General features: G+C 39.2%; 1 protein-coding gene across 1 annotated transcript in view; it reads left to right on the top strand.

Moving 5' to 3' along the window:
• The window catches only part of CEP97 (centrosomal protein 97), a 32438-nt gene extending 15254 nt beyond the window's left edge, over positions 1–17184 (top strand). The window contains exons 7-11 of the mRNA XM_047793267.1: positions 2272–2436; positions 3620–3753; positions 4941–5715; positions 10258–10333; positions 12108–17184. Coding sequence (XP_047649223.1) covers positions 2272–2436; positions 3620–3753; positions 4941–5715; positions 10258–10333; positions 12108–12812 — 1855 coding nt within the window. The 3' untranslated portion in view covers positions 12813–17184. The remainder of the gene's footprint in view (positions 1–2271; positions 2437–3619; positions 3754–4940; positions 5716–10257; positions 10334–12107) is intronic.
• Positions 17185–22081: the final 4897 nt, after the last annotated feature.

Below are 22081 nucleotides of genomic sequence, written 5' to 3'. Positions count from 1 at the left end.
ACGGGAACTCCCTGTGGCATGGTTTTGATCCCTGGCCTAGGAACTTCCACATGCTTCTGGTGTGGCCAAAAGAAAAAGAAAAAAGTAAAATTGAGACAAAGGCATGTTAATTTAAAATAAATTGAAACATAATGCAAAAGTAAACAGTTTAATAACCTCCCATGAATCTGTCATCCAACTTCAACAGTTTTCAATTCATGATCAAGCTTGTTTGTCTATACCTTCAGCCACTCCTCCTTTTCTGGTACTGTTTTGAAGCAAGTCTCAGATTACATATAGTTTCATCACTAAAAGAAAAAGACTCTTAAAGAAATAATAATACTATTACCACACCTCAAAAAATGTAGCAATAATTTCTTAATGACAAGATACTAAGTGCTAACATTTCCAGTAGTCCTCATAAATGCAGTTTTTGAACATCATTTATTTATTTATTGTGCCACACCATGGCATGTGGAAGTTCCCGGGCTGGGGATTGAACCCATGTCATAGCAGTGACCTGAGTCGCTGCAGTGCCAGCACCAGACCCTTAACCTGCTGGGCCACAGGACTCCTTAAATGCAGTTTTTTAAAATGGATTTTTGGAAGCAGGATCCAAATAAGGCTATACATTATAATTGGTTGATACATTTAAAAAAATTTCTTGATTGCTCTTTTTCAGGGTCTTGAAAATTTATCATTGGAGTTCCCATCCTGGTTCAGCAGAAACAATCTGACTACGAACCATGAGTTGTGGGTTCTCTCCCTGGCCTTGCTCTGTGGGTCAAGGATCTGGCATTGCTGTGAGCTGTGGTGTAGGTTGCAGACACGGCTTGGATCTGGCGTTGCTGTGCCTGTGGCATAGGCCAGTGGCTACAGCTCCGATTTGACCCCTAGCCTGGGAACCTCCATATGCCGCGGGTGCAACCCTAACAAGCAAAAAAAATTTATTATTTTTGCTTCCTCCATGTGTTGGCTGTGCTGATTGGGTAATTCTCACTCAGGATCTTGTGGTGAGGTCATATATGGGGATGGAGTCATTTGAAGGCTCAACTTGGCTGGAGGCCCAGGATGACACAAATCTCTGTATGGGTTCTTCCTCTCTTATTTTCTTTGCTTTCTTTTCTCTCTTTTTTTTTTTAGTTGTTGAAGAAATCAGATTATTTGTCCTGTAGAGTTTCCCATTCTGCTTATTTTGCCAATTGCTACATCCCCCTGTCCTTTGATGTACTCCCCTCCTTCTGTATTTCCTGTAAATTGGTGTTTGGTCGTGGAATTTTGAAAAGATTTTTGTAGTGGGAAGTACTTTGTGGGTTCTATTGAGAGGCACATGGTATCTGGTTTTGTCTTGTGTTATTTTAAAATTTATTTTTCATTTTTTGTTTTTTTTTCTGTATTCCTAATTTTTAAAATTATTTATTTATTTATTTATTTATTTATTTATTCATTCATTCATTCATTTTTGGCTGCTCTATAGCATATGGAGTTCCTGGACCAGGGATCAGATCCGAGCCACAGATATGACCCACACTGCAGCTGTGGCAACACCAGGTCCTTAATCTGCTGTGCCACGCCCGGGATCTAACTTATATCCTGGTGCTGCATAGATGCCACTGATCCCATTGTGCCACAGCGGGACCTCTGTCTCTTGTGTTATAAGTAACGGTTACGATCAGTGCCTGAACCATTAATTCATTGAGTGTTGCAAAATGGTTAATTTTTAATTCTAGCATTCACTTTTTAAATTAGCTGGAATATATCTCTGAGGTAACTGTTTGGTTACTCATTGGTATAGTTTGTATAGTAAAGACAGTATTAATAATATTTAATTCTTCCCCTTTACTTATCAGTTTTTAAAAAATGAGTTGGTAGTTCACTAGCATCCTTCAGCTGTTACCAATTAGCTTTTTTTTTTTAAAGAAAACTATCATTCTGAACTGATGAACTTAAACACAATTTATGTATTTAAATACTTCATTTTGACAGTGACTCATTGCTTCTTTGAAAATAATTTTAAAATGTTTGGAACCATGAGTACAAATCTTTGGATGTGCCCCTAAGCAAAAAAAAAAAAAAGGTTTAAAATGTAAGGGAAAAAACAAACAAAAAACATTTTAAGAGTAAGGAGAGTGAATCAGAAGGATAGATTTTTTAGAAAAAACTTGAGTGGATTTTGTTTAGGGGAAATACCAATGATGCTATAAAGGTAAATTAAGAAGGAAGATCATTATTGCTTAAAAATGTATCTTGTGTAAACCAGTGCCAATCCTTCTTTATGTTCCCTAATTCCAGTTTAAAAGCTGAATGGCTCTATAGTCAGGGAAAGGGGAGAGCATATCGCCCTGGCCAGCACATCCAGCTTGTCCAGTATCTGGCCACAGTCTGTCCTCTCACGTCTACGCTGGGTCTTCAAACTGCAGAGGATGCCAAACTAGAGAAGATTCTGAGCAAGCAGAAGTAAGCCCATTTATCTGTGGCAGCTGATGAATTCACAAGTGAAAGTCTTTGTGGGTTTGGTAGGCTCGGGGTGAGTGCTGTGGCCCATATTTCTGGGCATTTGGACTCCTCATCAATGCAGCAGTTCTGCAGGGATCTGAGCCAGGGAGTGCAACCCAGTTTGCACCCCAGCAGCTGCATTGCGGGTCATTTCTTGAGTGGGGAGAGCCAAGTGGCATGGGAGAGTTGGACTTTTTAAAAAGCGCATTTATCCTTTTATTTAAAAAATTTTTTTAAATTTGTCCTTTTAATGTGAGTGTTTCATATGGGTTTTAAAATACTAACATTAAGAAGTATACCTAGAAGCATTTTGTAGTCACTTCTTTTATCAGAGATTCTGCCTATGAGGGTTTATTCATGTGTGCATATGACAGTGTCTGACTACATGATTTAAAAATAAGTTTTTTTTAAGCTTTTTTTTTTTTTTTTTGGTCTTTTTAGGGCCACACCCTCGGCATATGGAGGGTCCCAGGCTAGGGTTCGAATTGGAGCTATAGCTGCTGGCCTACACCACAGCCAAAGCAACACAGGATCCAAGCCACATCTGTGACCTACACTACAGCTCATGACAACGCTGGATCCTTAAACCACTGAGCAAGGCCAGGGATCGAACCTACATCCTCATGGATGCTAGTCAGAGTTGTTTCTGCTGAGCCATGATGGGAACTCCTAAAAATAAGTTTTTAGGCTTTTCTATCAAGTGCTTTTATTTTATTTTATCTTATTTTATTTTATTTTACCATCTCACCTGTGGCATATGGAAGTTCCTGGCCTAAGGGTCAAATTGGAGTTTGGAGTTGCAGCTGCCAGCCTGCACCACAGCCACAGGAATGTGGGATCCAAGCCATATCTGTGATCTACACCGAAGCTTGTGGTAATGCTGGATCCTTATCTCACTTAGTGAGGCTAGGGATCAAACCCACATCCTCATGGAGATTATGTTGGGTTCCTAACTTGCTGAGCCACAACGGGAACTCTTCTATCCAGTGCTTTTAAATGAGACTTGGGTAATTTGGGGATTATTAAAGGTATGCACTTTGAAAGCTTATAAACCTTTGCCTTTTTGGCAGTGTCACCTAGGAAGCATAAAAGCTTTCTTTTTTTTGGTTTGTGTTAAATTACATCAGATGTTACTGATTTTTAGGTTTCACCAGAGGCAGTTGATGAACCAGAGCCAAAATGAAGAGTTGTCTCCTCTTGCTCCTGTTGAAACAAGGGCATCACTTGTACCTGAGCATTCCAGCCCTGTTCAAGATTGTCAGGTAGTCCAGGAAAGTGGTAAGGAATTAACTGATCTCTGATCCTTTTTCTCCAAGTTGTTTGATCTGTTTGGTTATCATAAAACAGAAAAAAGTATATATTTTCATGATTTTTTTTTGTTAACTTAAGTGAACATTTGGATTTTATATTTTATATATATGTATACACACAGATAAACATACATAACTATTATGTGCCTAATTTTTGAAAACATTCAGAAGACTGCTGCCTTTTGAATTGACCTGGTACTTTGATTATTCTTATGATTTTTTTCGAGAATTCATTTTCTTTCTTTTTTTTCTTTTTTTCTTTTTTTTCTTTTTTAGGGCTGCACCTGCAGCTTATGGAAGTTTCCAGGCTAAGGGGTAGAATTGGAGCTGCAGTTGCTGGCCTACACCACAGTCACAGCAATGTGGGATCCAAGCCGCATCTGCCATCATTATCACAGCTCATGGCAATGCCAGATCCTTAACCGATGGAGCAAGGCCAGGGATCAAACCCACATCTTCATGGATCCTAGTCGGGTTTGTCAACTGCTGAGCCATGAAGGGAACTCCTGAGAATTCATTTTCTTTCTTTTTTTTTTTTTTGTCTTTTTGCTATTTCTTGGGCCACTCCCGTGGCATATGGAGGTTCCCAGGCTAGAGGTCGAATTGGAGGTGTAGCCGGCAGCCTACTCCAGAGCCACAACAGTGCTGGATCTGAGCCTCATCTGCAACCTACACCACAGCTCATGGCAACGCCAGATCCTTAACCCACTGAGCAAGGCCAGGGATTGAACCCGCAACTTCGTGGTTCCTAGCCAGATTCGATAACCACTGTGCCACGACGGGAACTCCCAAGAATTCATTTTCTTAAAAATATTTGGTTTGGAAGCTCCTGGTGTGGCCCAGGGGGTTAATGATCTGGCTTGTCTCTGTGGAGGCACTGTAAGTTAAGGATCCAACATTGCTGCAACTGTGGTGTAGATCATAGTTCCAGCTCGAATTTGATCCCTGGCCTAAGAACTTCCATGTGCCAAGGGTGTGGCTGAAAAAGAGAAAATAAATTGGTTTGGTGTTTTAGACTTATTGGAGGAAATTACTGAAAGCCTTTCATTGCATTTTGCTATATTTCAGGGATTAGATTTCATTTAAAGGATACAAGTGAAAAAATATGTCTTTAAATAATTAATGTTTCGAATGATATCCTATTGATTCTTTTAGAACCTGTCGTCCAAGTCAATTCTTGGGTTGGGATAAGCAGTAATGATGACCAGTTATGTGCTGTTAAGAATAACTTTTCAGCCTCTGTACACACGGCAAGATATTCTCGAAATGACCTGCATCTGGAAGACATCCAGACAGATGAGGACAAGTTAAACTGTAGTCTCCTCTCTTCAGAGTCCACTTTTATGCCGGTTGCGTCAGGACTCTCTCCAGTATCACCAACAGTTGAGTTGGGACTGCACAGCCTTAACTTGGGCCTGGAAGATGATGATGCTGCAGAGGAATCTGCGAAGGAGCCGGAAAACCAGGGCTTTGATAAGGAAGAGGAAAAGGCTTTTTGGGCTGCAAATGAGAATTCTGTTCAAATGACAAAAAGTGAGATCAGTACAGAGGTAAATAAGAAAGACAGGCTATTACCTTGTCCTGAGCGAGCAGTCCCCAGTGCTGTCTTGAAGGATGACAGCCACAGTCCTAGACCTTTCCCTGAGTCATTGGGACCCAGTGTTTTCCATACGCAGCCAGCTAGTGAAGAAACCATGTCTCAAACAGCTTCAGAGAAACTTCCCTGCAGGTTTTTAACCCAGAAATCTGTTGCTTTGGGAAAAGATAAAGTTGCCCTTCAGAAATTGAACAAAGCAGCAACCAAGCTTCAAGCCTGTTGGCGGGGCTTTTATGCCAGGAACTACAACCCACAGGCTAAAGATGTGCGTTATGAAATCCGACTGCGCAGGATGCAGGAGCACATTGTCTGCCTCACTGATGAAATAAGGAGGTGGGTGAAAAGTCCTGTTTAGATGCTATTTTGATGGGTTGAGGGTGTCAGATTCTTAGCGTTGATTCAGAATGCTGTGGCTGGGACACTTTCCATACCACTTTGCCACTCTTGGTTTGTCTCCAACAATACACTTAAAGCATTTTAAGGGCAGGGATTGCCATATGCATTTCCATCTCTAGTACATCAGTTGGAATCTAGATGCAGTAGAGCTGTAAATGCAAGCCTTATGGACATCTGTATACCTAAACACAGAAGGTACAGGAAGTGTGGAAAAACTGAGTAAGTATAAAAATGAGAAGAGAAGAAAGCTTTCATAGAACCCACTAGATGACATTAGAATTTTAGAAAATAGGAGTTCCTGTTGTGACTTGGTGGAAACAAATCTGACTAGGATCCGTGAGAATGTGGGTTCAATCCCTGGCCATGCTCAGTGAGTTAAGGATCCGGTGTTGCCATGAGCTGTGGTGTAGGTCGAAGAGGTGGCTGTATTGTATTGCTGCAGCTGCAGTTTCTATTCCATCCCTAGCCTGGGAACTTCCATATGCCTTGGGTGTGGCCCTAAAAAGCCAAAAAGGAAGAAAAAAAAAGAAAAGTAAAGAATTTTAGAAAATAGCAGGGACTGGGGTTATGGTAGAAATTATTTGTTCATTTCATGCTTCATATGTTTTAATCATTGTCATCCCAGGAAAATTAGGATTTCATAGATTTAATTCTGAGTATTAGTATTGCAGCCGACAATATTTATTAATATTATCAGGTGGGAGAGGAGGAAGCAGTAAAGGAGACTGAAAAGGGACAGCCAGAGCAGTAGGAAAACTGGGAATGTGTCCCAGCCCAACAGGAAGATGTCACAGGAGAGAAGAGAGGTGCCCTAGGGGGCCAGAGACTGTATGTTAGATCTGGCAGCTAAGGTTATTGCCCCCAAGATTTGCCAAAAGGACTCACAGGACTATTCTTTTTGTTCGCAATGGTGGTTTATTATATGGAAGGATATAGATTATAATCAGCCAATAAAAAAGACACACGGGGCAGAATTCAGGAGAGATCAGGTACAAGCTTTTTTTTTTTTTTTTTTTGTCTTTTTGCTATTTCTTGGGCCGCTCCCGCGGCATATGGAGGCTCCCAACTAGGGGTCGAATCGGAGCTGTAGCCACCGGCCTACGCCAGAGCCACAGCAATGCGGGATCCGAGCCGCGTCTGCAACCTACACCACAGCTCACGGCAACGCCGGATCGTTAACCCACTGAGCAAGGGCAGGGACCGAACCAGCAACCTCATGGTTCCTAGTCGGATTCGTTAACCACTGCGCCACGACGGGAACTCCAGGTACAAGCTTCTAATTTGTCTTCTTCCAATGCAGTTGTATGATGGGGCTTGATTCTCTCAGCCACCATGGGTGACAACACATATGAAGTGTTGCCAACCAGGGAAGCTCACTAAAGCCTTGGCACCCAAAGTTTCTAATGGGGGTCAGTCATGTAGCATTGACCGACCTTAACTGCCCAGACCTCAGCTTCCACCCAAGGTCAAACTAATATATTGTGACCCAATGTCTCAGGTGAACAAAACAAGTATCACCGGAAAGCTTAAAGTATCTCATGTGGGTGGCCCAAGATCCCAGGTATACAAAGATCTCTTATCAGGCAAGATTTTCCAAGAGCTTGGAGGTTATGTCCCAGGAACTGGTCAAGACCAGTCCTATCTTTAGAATGTACAGGGTTTGAACACCCCAGTCCTGCTGAGTTAACCCTCTCCTGACCAATGAGCTTCCTAAGAAAAGCTTCAGTTGGTAGTGGGATGAAGGCAGCTTGGAAAGGATTGAATAGTGAATGAGAAGTGAAGAGTTAGTGTAGCCAGCTTTTGCTAAGTGTTGCTTTGAAGAAGAGAAGGGAATAGGTTGCTGGAGGAGAATATGGAGTTAAGAAAGTTCTTTTTTAAAGATAGGAGATAATAGGAGTTCCTGTTTTGGTTCAGTGGGTTAAGAACTTGACATAGTATCCAGGAGGATGCAGGTTTGATCCTTGGCCTTGCTCAGTGGGTTAAGGATCTGGCATTGCCAAAGCTGTGGTGTAGGTTGAAGATGTGGCTCGGATCTGGTGTTGCCGTGACTGTGGGGTAGGCCAGCAGCTGCAGCTCCGATTTGAACCCCAGCCTGGGAACTTCCATATGCAGGAGGTACGGCCCTAAAAAGAAAAGCAAAAAAAGATGGGAGGTATAGAATATGTTTATGTATTGACGGAAGTGATTCAGTAAGCAGGGAAAAAAGCTAATGGTGCAGAGCAGAGAAAGGGGATGTACAGAATGGAAGTTCTTGAGAAGATGAGAGAAGAGATCCAGTGCACAAGTAGAGGGAGTGGCTTAGGATAGGAGCAGGAGCAGGTAAAGTGGTAGGTTGGATGGTGGGGGATGAGGAGATCCTGTCTGATGGATGCTTCTCTATTTTCAATAATATACAAGATGCGTCAGCACTTGGAAATGAGGAGGGGGTGAGGATGTGGGAAGTCTAAGGAGAGAGGTGTGAGGTGTGGGCTACTCATCTTAAAAGTGAACTGAGGAGTTCCCATTGTGGCTCAGAGGTTAACGAACCCGACTGTAGCATCCATGAGAACGTGGGTTCGATCCCTGGCCTCGCTCAGTGGGTTAAGGATCTGGCGTTGCCATGAACTGTGGTGTAGGTTGCAGACTCAGATCCTGCATTGCTGTGGCTGTGGTATAGGCCCGTGGCTACAGCTCTGATTGGACTCCTAGCCTGGTAACCTCCATATGCCGCATGTGCAGCCCTAGAAAGACAAAAAAAAAAGTGACCTGAGAAGGGAATTGGAAAGGGGAGGATTGCTGGGCAATGTGAAGAAAAACCTAAAGTGCTGTACATAGGTCAGACTCTATGATTTTCTTCGGCCCCTCTCAGCTCTTCTATTCTTATTTGGGCATGGCTGATTTAGTTCAGCTAGAAAGGGATTTTTTTCCATGGTGAATATGGTAGGGAGAAGAGGGAGGAGGAAGGGAGCTGAAGACATTTGGGATAGGGTGATTATAGTGATGGAGCTTGGAATTTAAACATGGTGAAAGGAAAGACAGGAGGAAGCAATCTTTTGTTTGATGGTTGTAGGTGAAGATTGGATAGTTCAGGTTATTGTAGGTTCTGGCAGGAGCGAGTGAACTGGGGGAGTTCCCATAGTGGCTCAGTGGTAACGAACCTGACTAGGATCCATGAGGATGCGGGTTCCATCCCTGGCCTCTTGCTTAGTGGGTTAAGGATCCAGCGTTGCCATTGAGCTGTGGTGTAGGTCACAGATGTGGCTCAGGTCCTGAACTGCTGTGGTGTAGGCACATGTGGGCAGCTGCAGTTCCAATGGGATGCCTAGCTTGAGGACTTCCATATGCTGTGCATGCAGCACTAAAAAGACCAAAAACAAACAAAAAAAAGAGCAAGTGACCTGGTAGGATAGGAAGTAGTAGCTTGTGTTGGTGCTTGAAGTCATTTTTGAAAATGTGGAATCAAAATGGTTGGGTCGAGAGTGGGACTGAGAATGAGTGGTGTGAGGCAAATTATTGTTAGAGCATCCCTGTGAATGTTTAGGGGTCCAGAAATGACAGGGAAACCAGGCAGAGAAAAAGACTAGTGCTGAGCCCTCAGAGATTGGGAGCAGATAATGAAAATTCAGTCAGAAAAGCATTTAGGGAAGTCTAGCAGAATGGCAGGAGTTCCTGAAGAAGGAAGGTTAAGAATCATTTGTAAACAGCAGTGAGAAGCAGTATTCTGGGCCTCATGTATAGATGAAAAAAAATAGCACTTGAGACGCTACACTGGCCTTAGAAGTGGGTCTGATTTGGTCAAGGAAAAGTTCAGATAAGAGGTTGGATGTGTACGGGAGTTTGCTGATTATAATTCAGGAGTCCCATATGGAACAGTAAGCGGGCTTGAGGGGCTAGAGAAAGTAGGTCAGAGTTTCAGAACAAAGTGAGGTGACAGTTTAGGAGTAGTGAACAGCTAAAGGAACCTTAGGTTTGTGGTTGGTAAAAGTACAGACAGTGAGCCCAGAGTGAAACTTTAATGAGTGAGGGGAAGTTATGGATGGGGAGGTCTGTTGATGATAGCAGGGGGTATGTTAGGACCTGGGGCAAACTGGGATGTGAAATTTGATGAAGTTAGACCTACTGGTCTCTTGGAAGAGGGTGTTTCAGGCTGTGATCATGATCCTTTGTGCAGCTCCTACCACTTTGTTGTGTTTGGGTGGGAAAATGAGGCCAGGTAAAGAGCCATTCAATATTTTATTTTTCATTACTGGCAATACTTTGTAGAATGAGTATAATCTGAATTTCAGTCATATCTTATTTGTCTTTTATGTTGTCATAGTTTAAAATTGAGTTTTAACAATTAAAAAAATAAAACTAAGTTTCACTGAGATATTCTAAAAGTGGAAAAGACTGTTATAAGATTATGAATCTCTGTACAATGTATATGTTTATTCACTGTAAGAAGATGTACAACTCAAAGCACCCTTTCTTGTATCAGTAATGGATTTTGAATTATTGTAGATTAAGAAAAGAAAGAGATGAAGAACGTATTAAAAATTTTGTGCAAGAAGAGGCTGTCAGATGCCTTTGGAACCAGGTAAACCCCCTCCTGCAGATTTACCTACTGTGTGAACAAAGAAAAATTCTAGATTTACTCAGGTAATCATGGAGTAGCAGGTAGGGTAAGCACCTTTTCTCAAGGTTAAGGATGTGGTTTGTGTTTTTTGCTACTAACTCTGGACCAAGGCAGTGAATTTTGTTATGTTTTATTTAATCTGATGAAAAATATTTTCATAATTTTGACCAAAAAGATAAAGAACTGTAAAACTGAAGGAAAAGTGCTAATTTGAGGGATACTGTTATAACTTTTCAATAGATATAAAAAGCCCAATTTGAAATTTCATATAGCTGTCTTCTGTCTTTTGAGACTATTTGAATGAGCAGGGATTGAAGTGGTGTATGACGGCTATAATATGCCCATCCTCAAAAGTACAGGTGACTTCCAGGGAGAGAGTTTGAATCCTGTAGTAGCACTTCTGAGGGGCAGTTCAGACATTGGTTTTACTTTACTGTATCCCAACAAACACTTCTTGATGATAATTCCTTAGAAATATTTTTATAAAAGAATTTGTTATAATAGGATTTTACCTATAATATTATATTTGAAAATGTATAGTAAAAGGTCTAGAAGGATACATATAAAACTGCTATCAGTGATCACCTTGGAGGATGGTCTGTATATTGTTTTCATACTGCAGATTTTAGAGTAAAATTTTGAGATTTTGATTGTACTTTTTTTAAAAAAAAATTTTTATTTCAGTTATTTACAATACTTTAAAAATGTAGGGAGACGGGATAAATTAGGAGTTTGGAATTAACATATACACACTACTGTATGTTAGGTAGATAATCAACAGGGATGTTCTATATAGCACAGGGAATTCTCCTCAGTATTCTGTAATAACCTATATGGGGAAAGAATCTGAAAAAGAATGGATATATGTATATGTATAACTGAATCACTTTGCTGTACACCTGAAACTAACACAACATTGTAAGTCAGTTATACTCTAAGAGTTCCCATTGTGGGTCGGGGGAAATGAATCCAGCTAGTATCCATGAGGATGCAAGTTCGATCCCTGGCCTTGTTCAGTGGGTCCTGGATCCTGCACTGCCCTGAGCTGTGGTATAGGTCACAGATGTGGCTTGGATCCCACTTTGCTGTGGCTGTGGTATAGGCTGGCAGCTGTAGCTCGAATTTGACCTCTAGCCTGGGAACTTCCATATGCTGCAGGTGCAGCTCTAAAAAGCCAGAAAAAAAAAAACCAAAAAAAAAACTATTATCCAATTTAAAATTAAATAAAAATGAAAACAATTAAAAATTAAAATTTAAAGGTCATATTATCAAGAACTCAGGGTATTTTTAGGTATTTTAGAGTTGTATATTACTATATTGTTAGTCTTTAAAAATAAGACTTTTATTATAGAGAATCTACTCATATTAATAGGCTCTAATCTGTCTTATTAAATAGACCTCAGCATATGTTATTGAGAATCCCACTGACCCCTTAATCAACTACATGTGTATTATTGTGCTTCTGATTATTTTTCCAGTAGAAGCAAGAGAATTGCTTTGGCCCATCCCTCCTTTATTACCAAGGGTTTATTACCAAGGACATGAATCATTTGTGCCAGCTGGGTCTAGGCTGGGGGTGTGGAGAGGATAAGGGGAGTCAGGTCGTTTATAGCTCCAGGTTTGCCATCTGCTCTTTACCAGCTTCATGAGTGTTGAGAAAAAAAAAGCTCAAAGGACAGTTTAAAAGTAGGCATGATTTTTGTTTTATAGTAAAACTCTATCCTTTGGTTTATAGGTAAGGTCTCTACAAGCATGGCAAAAGATGGTGGACCAGCATCTGAATTTCCCGTCTAGTGATGTTCTGCCCATGTCAAGTACTTTGGTGACGTCTCAATCTCCATTATTCACCCAAAGTCAGGAGCCCTCTTCTGGTCAAAATTCTGATTGGTTCATTGCTCCTGAGGAAGCTCCTCAAGAGAAATTCTTGCCAGAATTTCCAGACTCTGGTTTTCATTCCTCCCTAACAGAACAAATTCACTGTTTACGGGATTCTTTGGATTTTGAAAAAAGTTCCACAGAAGGTAGTGAAAGTACCATCATGGGGAATTCCATTGACACAGTCAAATACGGCCGGGAGTCAGACATAAGGGATGTTAGTGAAGAACATAGTGAATGGAATAAGGAAAATTCAAACAGTGAGCAGGATAATAGCCTACTTGAACAGTATTTAACTTCAGTTCAGCAGCTAGATGATGCTGATGAGAGGGAAAATCTTGATGAAGGGACAGGAGATACTAAGCTTCCCATAGCCTGTTCCCCTGAAACATTAGATGTCTTAGAGCCTGACAGTGCTATAGATGATACTCAAGGCATATCTCCTGTTTTGCAAGATGAAATCAACCAGACACCAGAAAGTGGTAAATTAAATGCAGTCATTCAAGGACAGCAGTCAGACTGTGAGTCTGCATTTCAGGTATTGCATGTTGGGATTATTGTATAGAATGTTTGGTTGCTTAGGAAACAGAAATCAACTGAATTTAAGAATATTTTCATTTAGCTTTTTTGGGGGAAGAGAATATTCCTCCCAGTTTTGTTACTATTTATGTATAATTTATATTTTTGTCTTGTCTTATATTTTCCATATTCTAGGTACTAAGCTGAATCTTCATTTTGATTTTGTTAGCTTTTTACTTAGATATAATGTATCAAACAATATTTATATCGAAAGCCACACACATGCACTTTACTAACAACTGAATTGCATCAGCAGTGTTCCTGTATTTTTATGTATTCATTTCCTTCCAAAAATAAACTTGAATACCTTAAAGAAGATAGAAAATTTTACCTTCAAGATATCAACAAGAGAATTTTAATTCTTATGTATGTGAGGAAATTATGTAGTAAGGAATACAGTTTGTTACAGTGACTATAAATAACAAATAATGAGGATTGTGAAACTCTTAAAATCTGCCAGCCTCTGTGGAGTAAGAATATGTGTTTTTAAGCCTTTTTCCCTCCCGTATGAGTCAAGGAGAGCCTCCTTATAAGCAAATAAGGGAGAAAAGGTAAGATTATAGGATATTCAGTGGGGATGCTTAAATTGTCTCTTGGAAAACATCAGTGTCACCTATGACTTTTAACATATGAAGCAAAGTGTTCATCAAGCACTAAAGTCAAGCTTATTTAAAGAGACAACACAAGAATATTTCTATTAGATACAGGCTTCATTCACTTGGAATAATGCCACAGCAAACATCATCTTTTCATTTAGTGATTTTTTTTTTTTGTTCCACAGATAAGCGTTTATGTGCCAATATATTGCCAGAAGTTAATGTTCTTTGTTCCTACGTTGTATTTGCTATGTATTTCAGCAGAGACCCATGGTTGTTTTATTTTTGACCTCTGCCTCATAGAAAAGAACATTTAAAATAATACCAGTGGTGGTAGAATATGAATGACATTTTTTAAAGGATTATTTTCTATCTAAATCTCTGAAAAAGTCCCACATTTGGAAGAGAATTTAATGGTAGTTAAGAAAAAATAAACCTCACATTTCTTTACTTATTAAAGAGAATATATATCTGTAACTCTAAAAAGAAATGATAATAGTGTTTTTGAGTGTTATAGATTGATGCATTCACAAATCAAGGACAGTTTTTGGAAGCTTGCTATTTTAATCTCTGAGAATGTTCTAAAATCATTGACCAATACATATCTGACTTCCTCCCAATCTGTGGACATACAACAATTTAACTATGGCAATACTAGGGTATTCTCTAAATTTAGGTGCTAAATATCTATTCATTATTCAGTTACAGTCACTAGATCCCCTTCTTTGAAGTTATATAAAATAAAAGCTGATCCTTCCAAGAATAAGATCAGGGATCACATCTTATACTCTGTATTGATAAAAACATTTCTCCAATGTGAATAAGATGTTTATTTCTCACATCGTAAATATGTAGCACTCAGGTTGATAAGACTTGGATTTCATTCTCAGAAATCCAGAACCTCTTGCAAAGGAAATATTTTCTGTCTCTTTTAAACAAAACAACAGTCTTAGATTCAAAGGATTTTCCTTAGTGAAGCATGGATAACATTGAATGCATGTTAAGTAAAAATAGAATTTTTAACTTTTTGGATAATGTTAATTTTATGAGTGATTTTGAATTTCTTCTTAAATCTATCCTATTTTTCTATTTTACGGTTAAGTGCCTCATTTGCTCACCATAGTTAGACAAAGAAAACCAACTTGTACTGCACTGGTACCAAAGTACTGCTTCATGGTGCATTAATTTCTCATAAAAGCTCCTGAAATGTCATGGGTCAGTATTACCTAAGTAGGTTTCTTCTGACATCTCTTCCCTCTTCTCTTTTTTTAAGAGATGACAAAACACAACTGAATTCATTTGAACATCAGCATTTGCCAGCAAGATTTCCTTTTTTAGCTTTGCCTTGTTTTTCTAGCCCATCAGTAGTATTCGACATACTTTTATTTTAAAATTGGCAGAATAATGACTGATATTCCGCTCTTCATTCTATTTATTATTGTTTTGAAGTGCAAGAATATTAAGAAGCCCCCACCTTAACTGTTCAGATTATCATGAATATAAATAGAATGAAAATAATATAAATTAGAATGCTGGAAAACTGTGGCATAGACTTAATATATTTTAATAGATTTACATTGTAATTTAAAATAACTTATGAAATAGTTAACAGCAATAGAGAATTTAACTCTGTTGGTCTGCCTGAAGAGTAAATGGGCTTGGTAAGGTTTGGGAAGTTGAGCTTTAACAGTCTTTGTGTTTTTCTAATAGGAGAGATTTAGTTCAGCTATGCTATTTTAGTTCAATTCTTTTGATTTATGGACAATTCAATATATCAATTTAATATTCCTTCAGAAGCACAGAATCATACCATGTGAGAATTGAAAGGAACCAAGAGATTGTCTTTCTAATCTCTTAATCTTAGTTTTAAAGATGAAACTAAAGAACAGAGAAGTTCAATAACTTGTCTGAGGTTATAGCTGGTTAATAGAAAATAAACTTTGGGAACTTAAAAGTTATTGTAGTTCAAAATTTTATTATGCACTTTCTGTTAATCTCTATGTTTAGTAAACCAGTAAGAAAGTCTGTATGTTTTTCATTGTCTTTGAAAGAGAGAAAAAAAAAAACTTCTAAGAAAGCTAGAACCCTACCACTCAGGGTAGAGTCACTTGTAGAAAACAACTGATTTGTTCAGAACCCTGAGTGAATTTTCTCCAAGGAATGTGTTTGATTAACATGGTTTTTAAAATGGTAATGTGGTGGAAATGAGCATTTTGAAAGAATGACTGCATCTTGGTATCCATTTATTTAATAGGAATTATAGCATTGCTGAGATATATAACTTTTCTAGTGAGATGCTAGTTTGATTATATTTCATCTTCAGTTTTATAGAACAACAGATGTTAAAGTTTTAACTCTCCTGGTGTGCAGAAAGCTCTAATCATGACAGTTGATACACATACAATAATAGTTGGTTTTATAAATTCAGTTATAAAAGGCCTTATAAAAATGCATGTTTTTAGGAAAAAATGTAGCCACAGAATTGTTAGTATAAATGCAAATAACTTTACTCTTGAATAATGTGGGCCCTTCTCGAAGGATTTTTATTTTACTTTGGATTATTTAAACCAAAGTAAATACTGTAATAGTGTATTTTCCTGTTATTTACTTAGGACAAGTCTAGTTCCACTTTTTATAGTATTTCCAGAAACAATATGGACTTAAGATATCATAGTGTCTCCTTTGGTAGCTTTTGGGCACAAATTCTTAGAGTTGGAATTAAAACAATAATATGAAGTCTTTCCCCCCCCCCCCGGAGAATTAAGGCATAATCAAAAGGGAAAATATAAAATGAGCCTGATCAGTTTCTCATTTATGGGTGAAAAATGATAGACACTAAATTGTTTCATGTATATTTATTTTGCCATGTAACTGAGGAGTGTTTATTATATTGTCTTGTTTTAACTTTCAAATTTATGATCCCTTCATCTATGAAATAAAGCAGAAAAGTTTTGTAAGGAACATTCTAAATACTTTTAGTGATCTTGTTTTCATTGATTAAGCCTGTCGTGCCATATTAAATTTAAAAGTCAAGTAAACGGGAGTTCTTGTTAAGGATCTGGCATTGCCTCTGCTATGGCTTGGATCCCTCCTGTGTCTTGGGTCTGATCCCTGGTCTAGGAACTTCCACGCGTTGCAGGTGCGGCCAAAAAAAAAAAAAAAAAAAAAAAGTAGACGAAGTAGTAGTCTTGGAGTGAAACATATAATTAATTGTCTTTTAAAAATAAGTTACTAATTTCCCACTGTGGCACAACTGGATTGGTGACATTTCTGCAGTGCCATGAGGCAGGTTGGATTCCCACCTGGCACAGTGGGTTAAAGGATCTGGTGTTTCTGCAGCTGTGGTGTAGGTTGCAGCTACTGCTCAGATTCAGTCTCTGGCCCAGGAATTTCCGTATGCTGTGGGTGTAGCCATAAAATTAAAAAAACAAAAAAAGAGTTGCTTTCTATTTGTGAATGAGTAGAGATCATACTACAATTTAATTCCTTAATTGATTTTAGTCAATAGCAGGAATCATTTTGTAGTGGCTTTGATCATTTTCTAATTAAATTTCTTTGAGAATTTTGTAATAATTTTAATGTTGACAAGTTTAAAAATAATTTGATTTTGCACTATTTTTAGATTTCTCTTTAATTTTATTGTAGAAATAGTGGATGCTTTAAATGGTTGTGGTCTGTTTTATGAAGGCTTAATATTTTATATTGTACTTAATTTGTATTTGAGTTTAATTCTAAATAAAAAGTTTGTATATTTGGGTGATTCATCTGTTTACTGTAGTAATTATTAGTAATTGTTGTTATTCATTGTGCTTGTAATTAATGAGTACTTAAAATTCAGAACATATTGCAGATCGAAAATCTAAAGAAAGTCTAGAGTATTATTATATAAATGAACTTAGAGTAAAACAACCCTAGCCTTATGAAAGGAATGCTAATTTAAGTTTTGTTTGGTATGGATTTTATTATTTCCAGGATACTCACTGGAATCCTCCAGGTAGAGAAGGGCAGATAGTATCCCTCAAAGGGAATAGATGACACTGTTGGATGCTCTTGAACAGTGGGTGCTACAAGTGTTAGGGCATAAGTGAGTAGAGTAGAAGCCCTCTCGTTAGACAGGGTTAGGACGTGGAGCTGGTTGGTGCCGTAGACTGACAAGTATCCCCCCACCCTCAATTCACAGCTTAAAGCCTTAACCCCTAAAGTGAATGTATTTGGAGATAAGGACTTTAAAGAGATAACTGAGGCTAAATGAGATCTTAAGTGTGGGGCCCCAATCCTATAGGACTGATGTTCCTGAAAGAAGAGGAAGAGACACAGAGATTATCGGTTTATCTGTCTGAAGCCAGAAAGAGAGTCTTATCAGACAGCAAACCTGCTGACACTGTGATCTTGTACTTCTAGCCTCCAGAAATATGAAAAGAAAAATTATATTGTTTAAGCCACTCAATCAGTGGAACTTTGTTATGGCATTGTTGACTAAAGAATACAACCTGGAAATTGAGAGTTAAATTTTATTTGGGGTGATATTAGGAATTATCCCCAGGAGACAGCATCTCAGGTAACACTGAGAAACCCCTCTGACGAGGCGAGGGGGAAGCTAGGATATCTGCGTTTTTGCAACAAAGGGAAGGTAGTAGGAACTAAAGATTACAGATAACCAGATTTACAGAAAACCTGTTTCTATGGGAAGATGTAAAGGTCTGGGCTTACTGGAATCACTCCTTTGATATGCACCTCAGCTGTGGGCCAGTCTTCTTTGTTTCTTCCTTGAGTTTGTTCAGGGTTCACTGGCCCACAGTTGGGAGTGGGTATTCTCACAGATGACCGTGACATCTTTGGTTTTGCCCACTTACTACAGCCCAGGAGGCAGTATTTCAGATAGCTCCCCCAAAAGGGAAGGGGGAATATCAAGATATGTCATAGGAGTTCCCGTTGTGGCTCAGTGGAAATGAATGTGACTAGTAACCATGAGGACACAGGTTCGATCTCTGGCCTCACTCAGTGGGTTATTGCTGTGAGCTGTGGTGTAGGCCACAGACATGGCTCGGATCTGGTGTGGCTGTGGTGAGGGCAGCAGCTACAGCTCCAATTCAGTCCCTAGCCTGGGAACCTCCATATGCCACAGGTGCAGCCCTCAAAAGACCCCCCGCCCCCAAAAAATTCATAAAGGTGAAGGAGGAGGTGCATACAGTCATGCACATATTTTACAGAAGTTTGCTGCTGGTCTTGTGAAGGTTGCTACTAATCACAGACATTACTCATCATCGACGGATGTTAGTATTTTTCTAGATATGAGGAGATACAAGAATTGGGCTCATAAAATCTAAAAACATCTAACTATCTGAAGACCCATTCTTCCAGGTTTCCCAGAGCACAGAGTGCCTCACTCCTGGTCTCCACTCTGAGCTCCACTCGGGGTGCTGCGGGTTGGCAGCTACAGTGTCTCATATTTTACTTCATGTAGAGGCTGATGGCAAGTGCCAAACTTCAAGTTCACAGCATCCTAAACAAAATAGAGCAGGAAATAATAAAGAATGATATATATATACCTTAATTTTTTAAAAATTCTGTATTGGGGAGTTCCCATTGTGGCTCAGCAGTAATGAACCCAGCTAGTAACCATGAGGGTGTGGGTTCGATCCCTAACTGGTCGGGGATCCAGTGTTGCTGTGAGCTGTGATGTAGGTCACAGATGCAGTTTGGATCCCACATCGTTGTGGCTGTGGCATAGGCAGGCAGATGCAGCTCCGATTCAATCTTAGTCTGGGAACTTCCATATGCCACATGTGTGGCCCTAAAAACAGCACCCCCCCAAATTCTGTATTGGAATATAATTGACAGCAGGAGTTCCCACTGTGGCTCAATGGAATCAGCAGTGTCTTGGGAGCACTGGGACAGAGGTTCAATCCCCAGTCTGGTACGGTGGGTTAAGAATCCGGCATTGCTGCCCCTGCAGCTCAAGTCACAACTGCAACTCAGATCTGAACCCTGGCCTGGAATCTATATGCCATGGGACAGCCAAAAAAGGGGGGAAAATTGAACTGCATTTATTTAAAGTGAACAATTGGGGGAGTCCCTGCTGTGGCTCAGTGGTTAGCGAACCTGACTAGCATCCATGAGGATGTAGGTTTGATCCCTGGCCTTGCTCAGTGGGTAAGGATCTGGCATTGCTGTGGCTGTGGTTAGGCTGGCGGGTACAGCTCTGATTGGACCCCTATCCTGGGAACCTCCATGTGCAAAGGGTGCAGAGGGTGCAGCCCTAAAAATACAAAAAGACAACAAAAATAAAAATAAAGTGAACAGTTGCGTACATTTTGACACATGCCCATAAAACCATTGCAATAGTAAAGAGAATAAACATATTCATTACCCCCAAAATTCTTTGATTACCTCTTTCATAATCCCTCCATCTGCTTTGATTTTTTTTTCAATTTTTTAAAATTATAGTTGATTTATTACAGTGTCGTGCCAATTTCTGCTGTACAGCAAAGTGACCCAGTCATACATACATTCTTTCTCTCACATTACCTCCCATCATATTCTATCCCAGGAGATTGATATGGTTCCTTGTGGGGTACAGTAGGACCTCATTGCTTTCCATTGTAAAAGTAACAGCTTGCATCCATTAAGCCTGAACTCCCGGTCCATCCCACTCCATTTCTCTCCCCCTTGGCAACCTCAAGTCTGTTCTCTATGTCTCTGAGTCTGTTTCTGTTCCGTAGGTAGATTCATTTGTGCCACATTTTAGATTCCACATATAAAAATGATATTATATGGTATTTGCCTTTCTCTTTCTGACTGACTTAGTATGAGAATCTCTGGTTGCATCCATCTTGCTGCAAATGGCATTATTTTATTCTTTTTATGGCTGAGTAGCATTCCATTATATGAATGTACCACATTATCTTACTCCATCTGTTGATGGACATTAAGGTTGTTTTGCTTTGGTTTCTTTCTTTTTTTTTCTTTTCTTTTTTTGTTTTTTGGGGTCACGCCTGTAGCATATGGAAGTTCCCAAGCTAGAAGCTGTATCAGAGTTGCAGCTTCCAGCCTAGGCCACAGCCACAGCAACACCAGATTCAAGCTGCTTCTGCAACCTGCACCATGGCTTTCGGCAACACAAGATCCTTAAGCAACTGAGCAGGGCCAAGGATTGAACCCACATCCTCATGGAGACACTAGCCAGATTCTTAACCTGCTGAGCCACAACAGGAACTCTCTGCTTTGGTTTCTCTTAATGAGCATGATTATTTAGAAACTTGTCTGAGAATTCATCCCTTTTTGTTTCTGAACAGTATTCCATTGTATGTATCTGCCACAATTTATTTTTGTTTTTTTTTCAACCTTATTAATTTTTTTCCAGCTTTATTGAGAAATAATTGACATATATCATTGTGTAATTTTAAGGTGTACAGCTTGATACATATACACATAAATGTTTATCCTCACATAGTAACAATTTTGTATGTGTTGAGAGCTTTTTTTTTTTTTTTTTTGGTCTTTTTGCCTTTTCTAGGGCAGCTCCTGCAGCACATGGAGATTCCCAAGCTAGGGCACTAATCAGAGCTGTAGCCGCCGGCCTACACCTGAGCTACAGCAACTCTAAATCTGAGCCGTGTCCTTGACCTACACCATAGCTCATGGCAACACCGGATCCTTAACCCACTGATCAAGGCTAGGGATAGAACCCACAACCTCATGGTTCCTAGTCAGATTCTTTAACCACTGAGCCACAACGGGAACTCCGTTGAGAGATTTAAGATCTATCCTCTTAGCAATTTTCAAGAAATTTTATGGTATCAGGCCTTATGTTTAAGTTCCATTTTGAGCTAATTTTTTGTGAGTGGTGTAAGATAGGGGACAAAGAGTTCCTGCTTTGGCACAGTGAGTTAAGGATCTGGTGTTGCTGCAGCTGTGGCACAGGTCAAAACTGCTGCTTGAATTTGATCCCTGGCCTGGGAACTTACATATGCTGCAATTGCAGCTGAAAAACAAAGGGGAAAAAAACAGAGGACCACTATCATTCTTTGTTGTGTGGATATCCAGTTTTCCCAACATCGTATATTGAGATTATTCTTTCCCTATTGAGTATTCTTGGCTCTCTTGTTAAATATTAGTTGATTGTATATGCATGAGTTTATTTCTGGGCTCTCAAATCTGTTCATTGGTCTATGTGTCTGTTTTTATGCCAGTGCCATACTTTTTTGATTATATAGCTTTGTAATCAGGAAGTGTGATGCCTTCTACTTTGTTCTTCTTTCTCAGTTTTGGCTTTTCAAGTTCACTTGTGCTACCATATGAATTTTAGGATTTTTTTTCTATTTCTGTAAAATGATACCGGTGGAATCTTATTAGGATGTAGTCTATAGGCAGATCCATGTAATGTAGACATTTTAACAATATTAATTCTTTCAATGCATGAACATGGGATATGTTTACATTTATTTGTGTCTTCCTCAGTTTCTTTCATCAATGTCTTATACTTTCCAATGTAAGGATATTTCACCTCCTTGGTAAAATTTATTACTATTTTATTTTATTTTTTTATTGTATTGTAAATGGCATTGTTTCCTTTTTTTGCATAGTTGTTAGTGTTTAGCAACTGATTTTTGTATATTGATTTTGTATTCTGCAACTTTATTTGTGTTTATTCATTAAT

This window comes from Phacochoerus africanus, chromosome 1 (assembly GCF_016906955.1).
Source record: "Phacochoerus africanus isolate WHEZ1 chromosome 1, ROS_Pafr_v1, whole genome shotgun sequence".
NCBI classification, from domain to species: Eukaryota; Metazoa; Chordata; class Mammalia; order Artiodactyla; family Suidae; genus Phacochoerus; species Phacochoerus africanus.
Note: the sequence above shows the minus strand (reverse complement) of the source record. Positions and strands in the feature narration are given on the sequence as shown.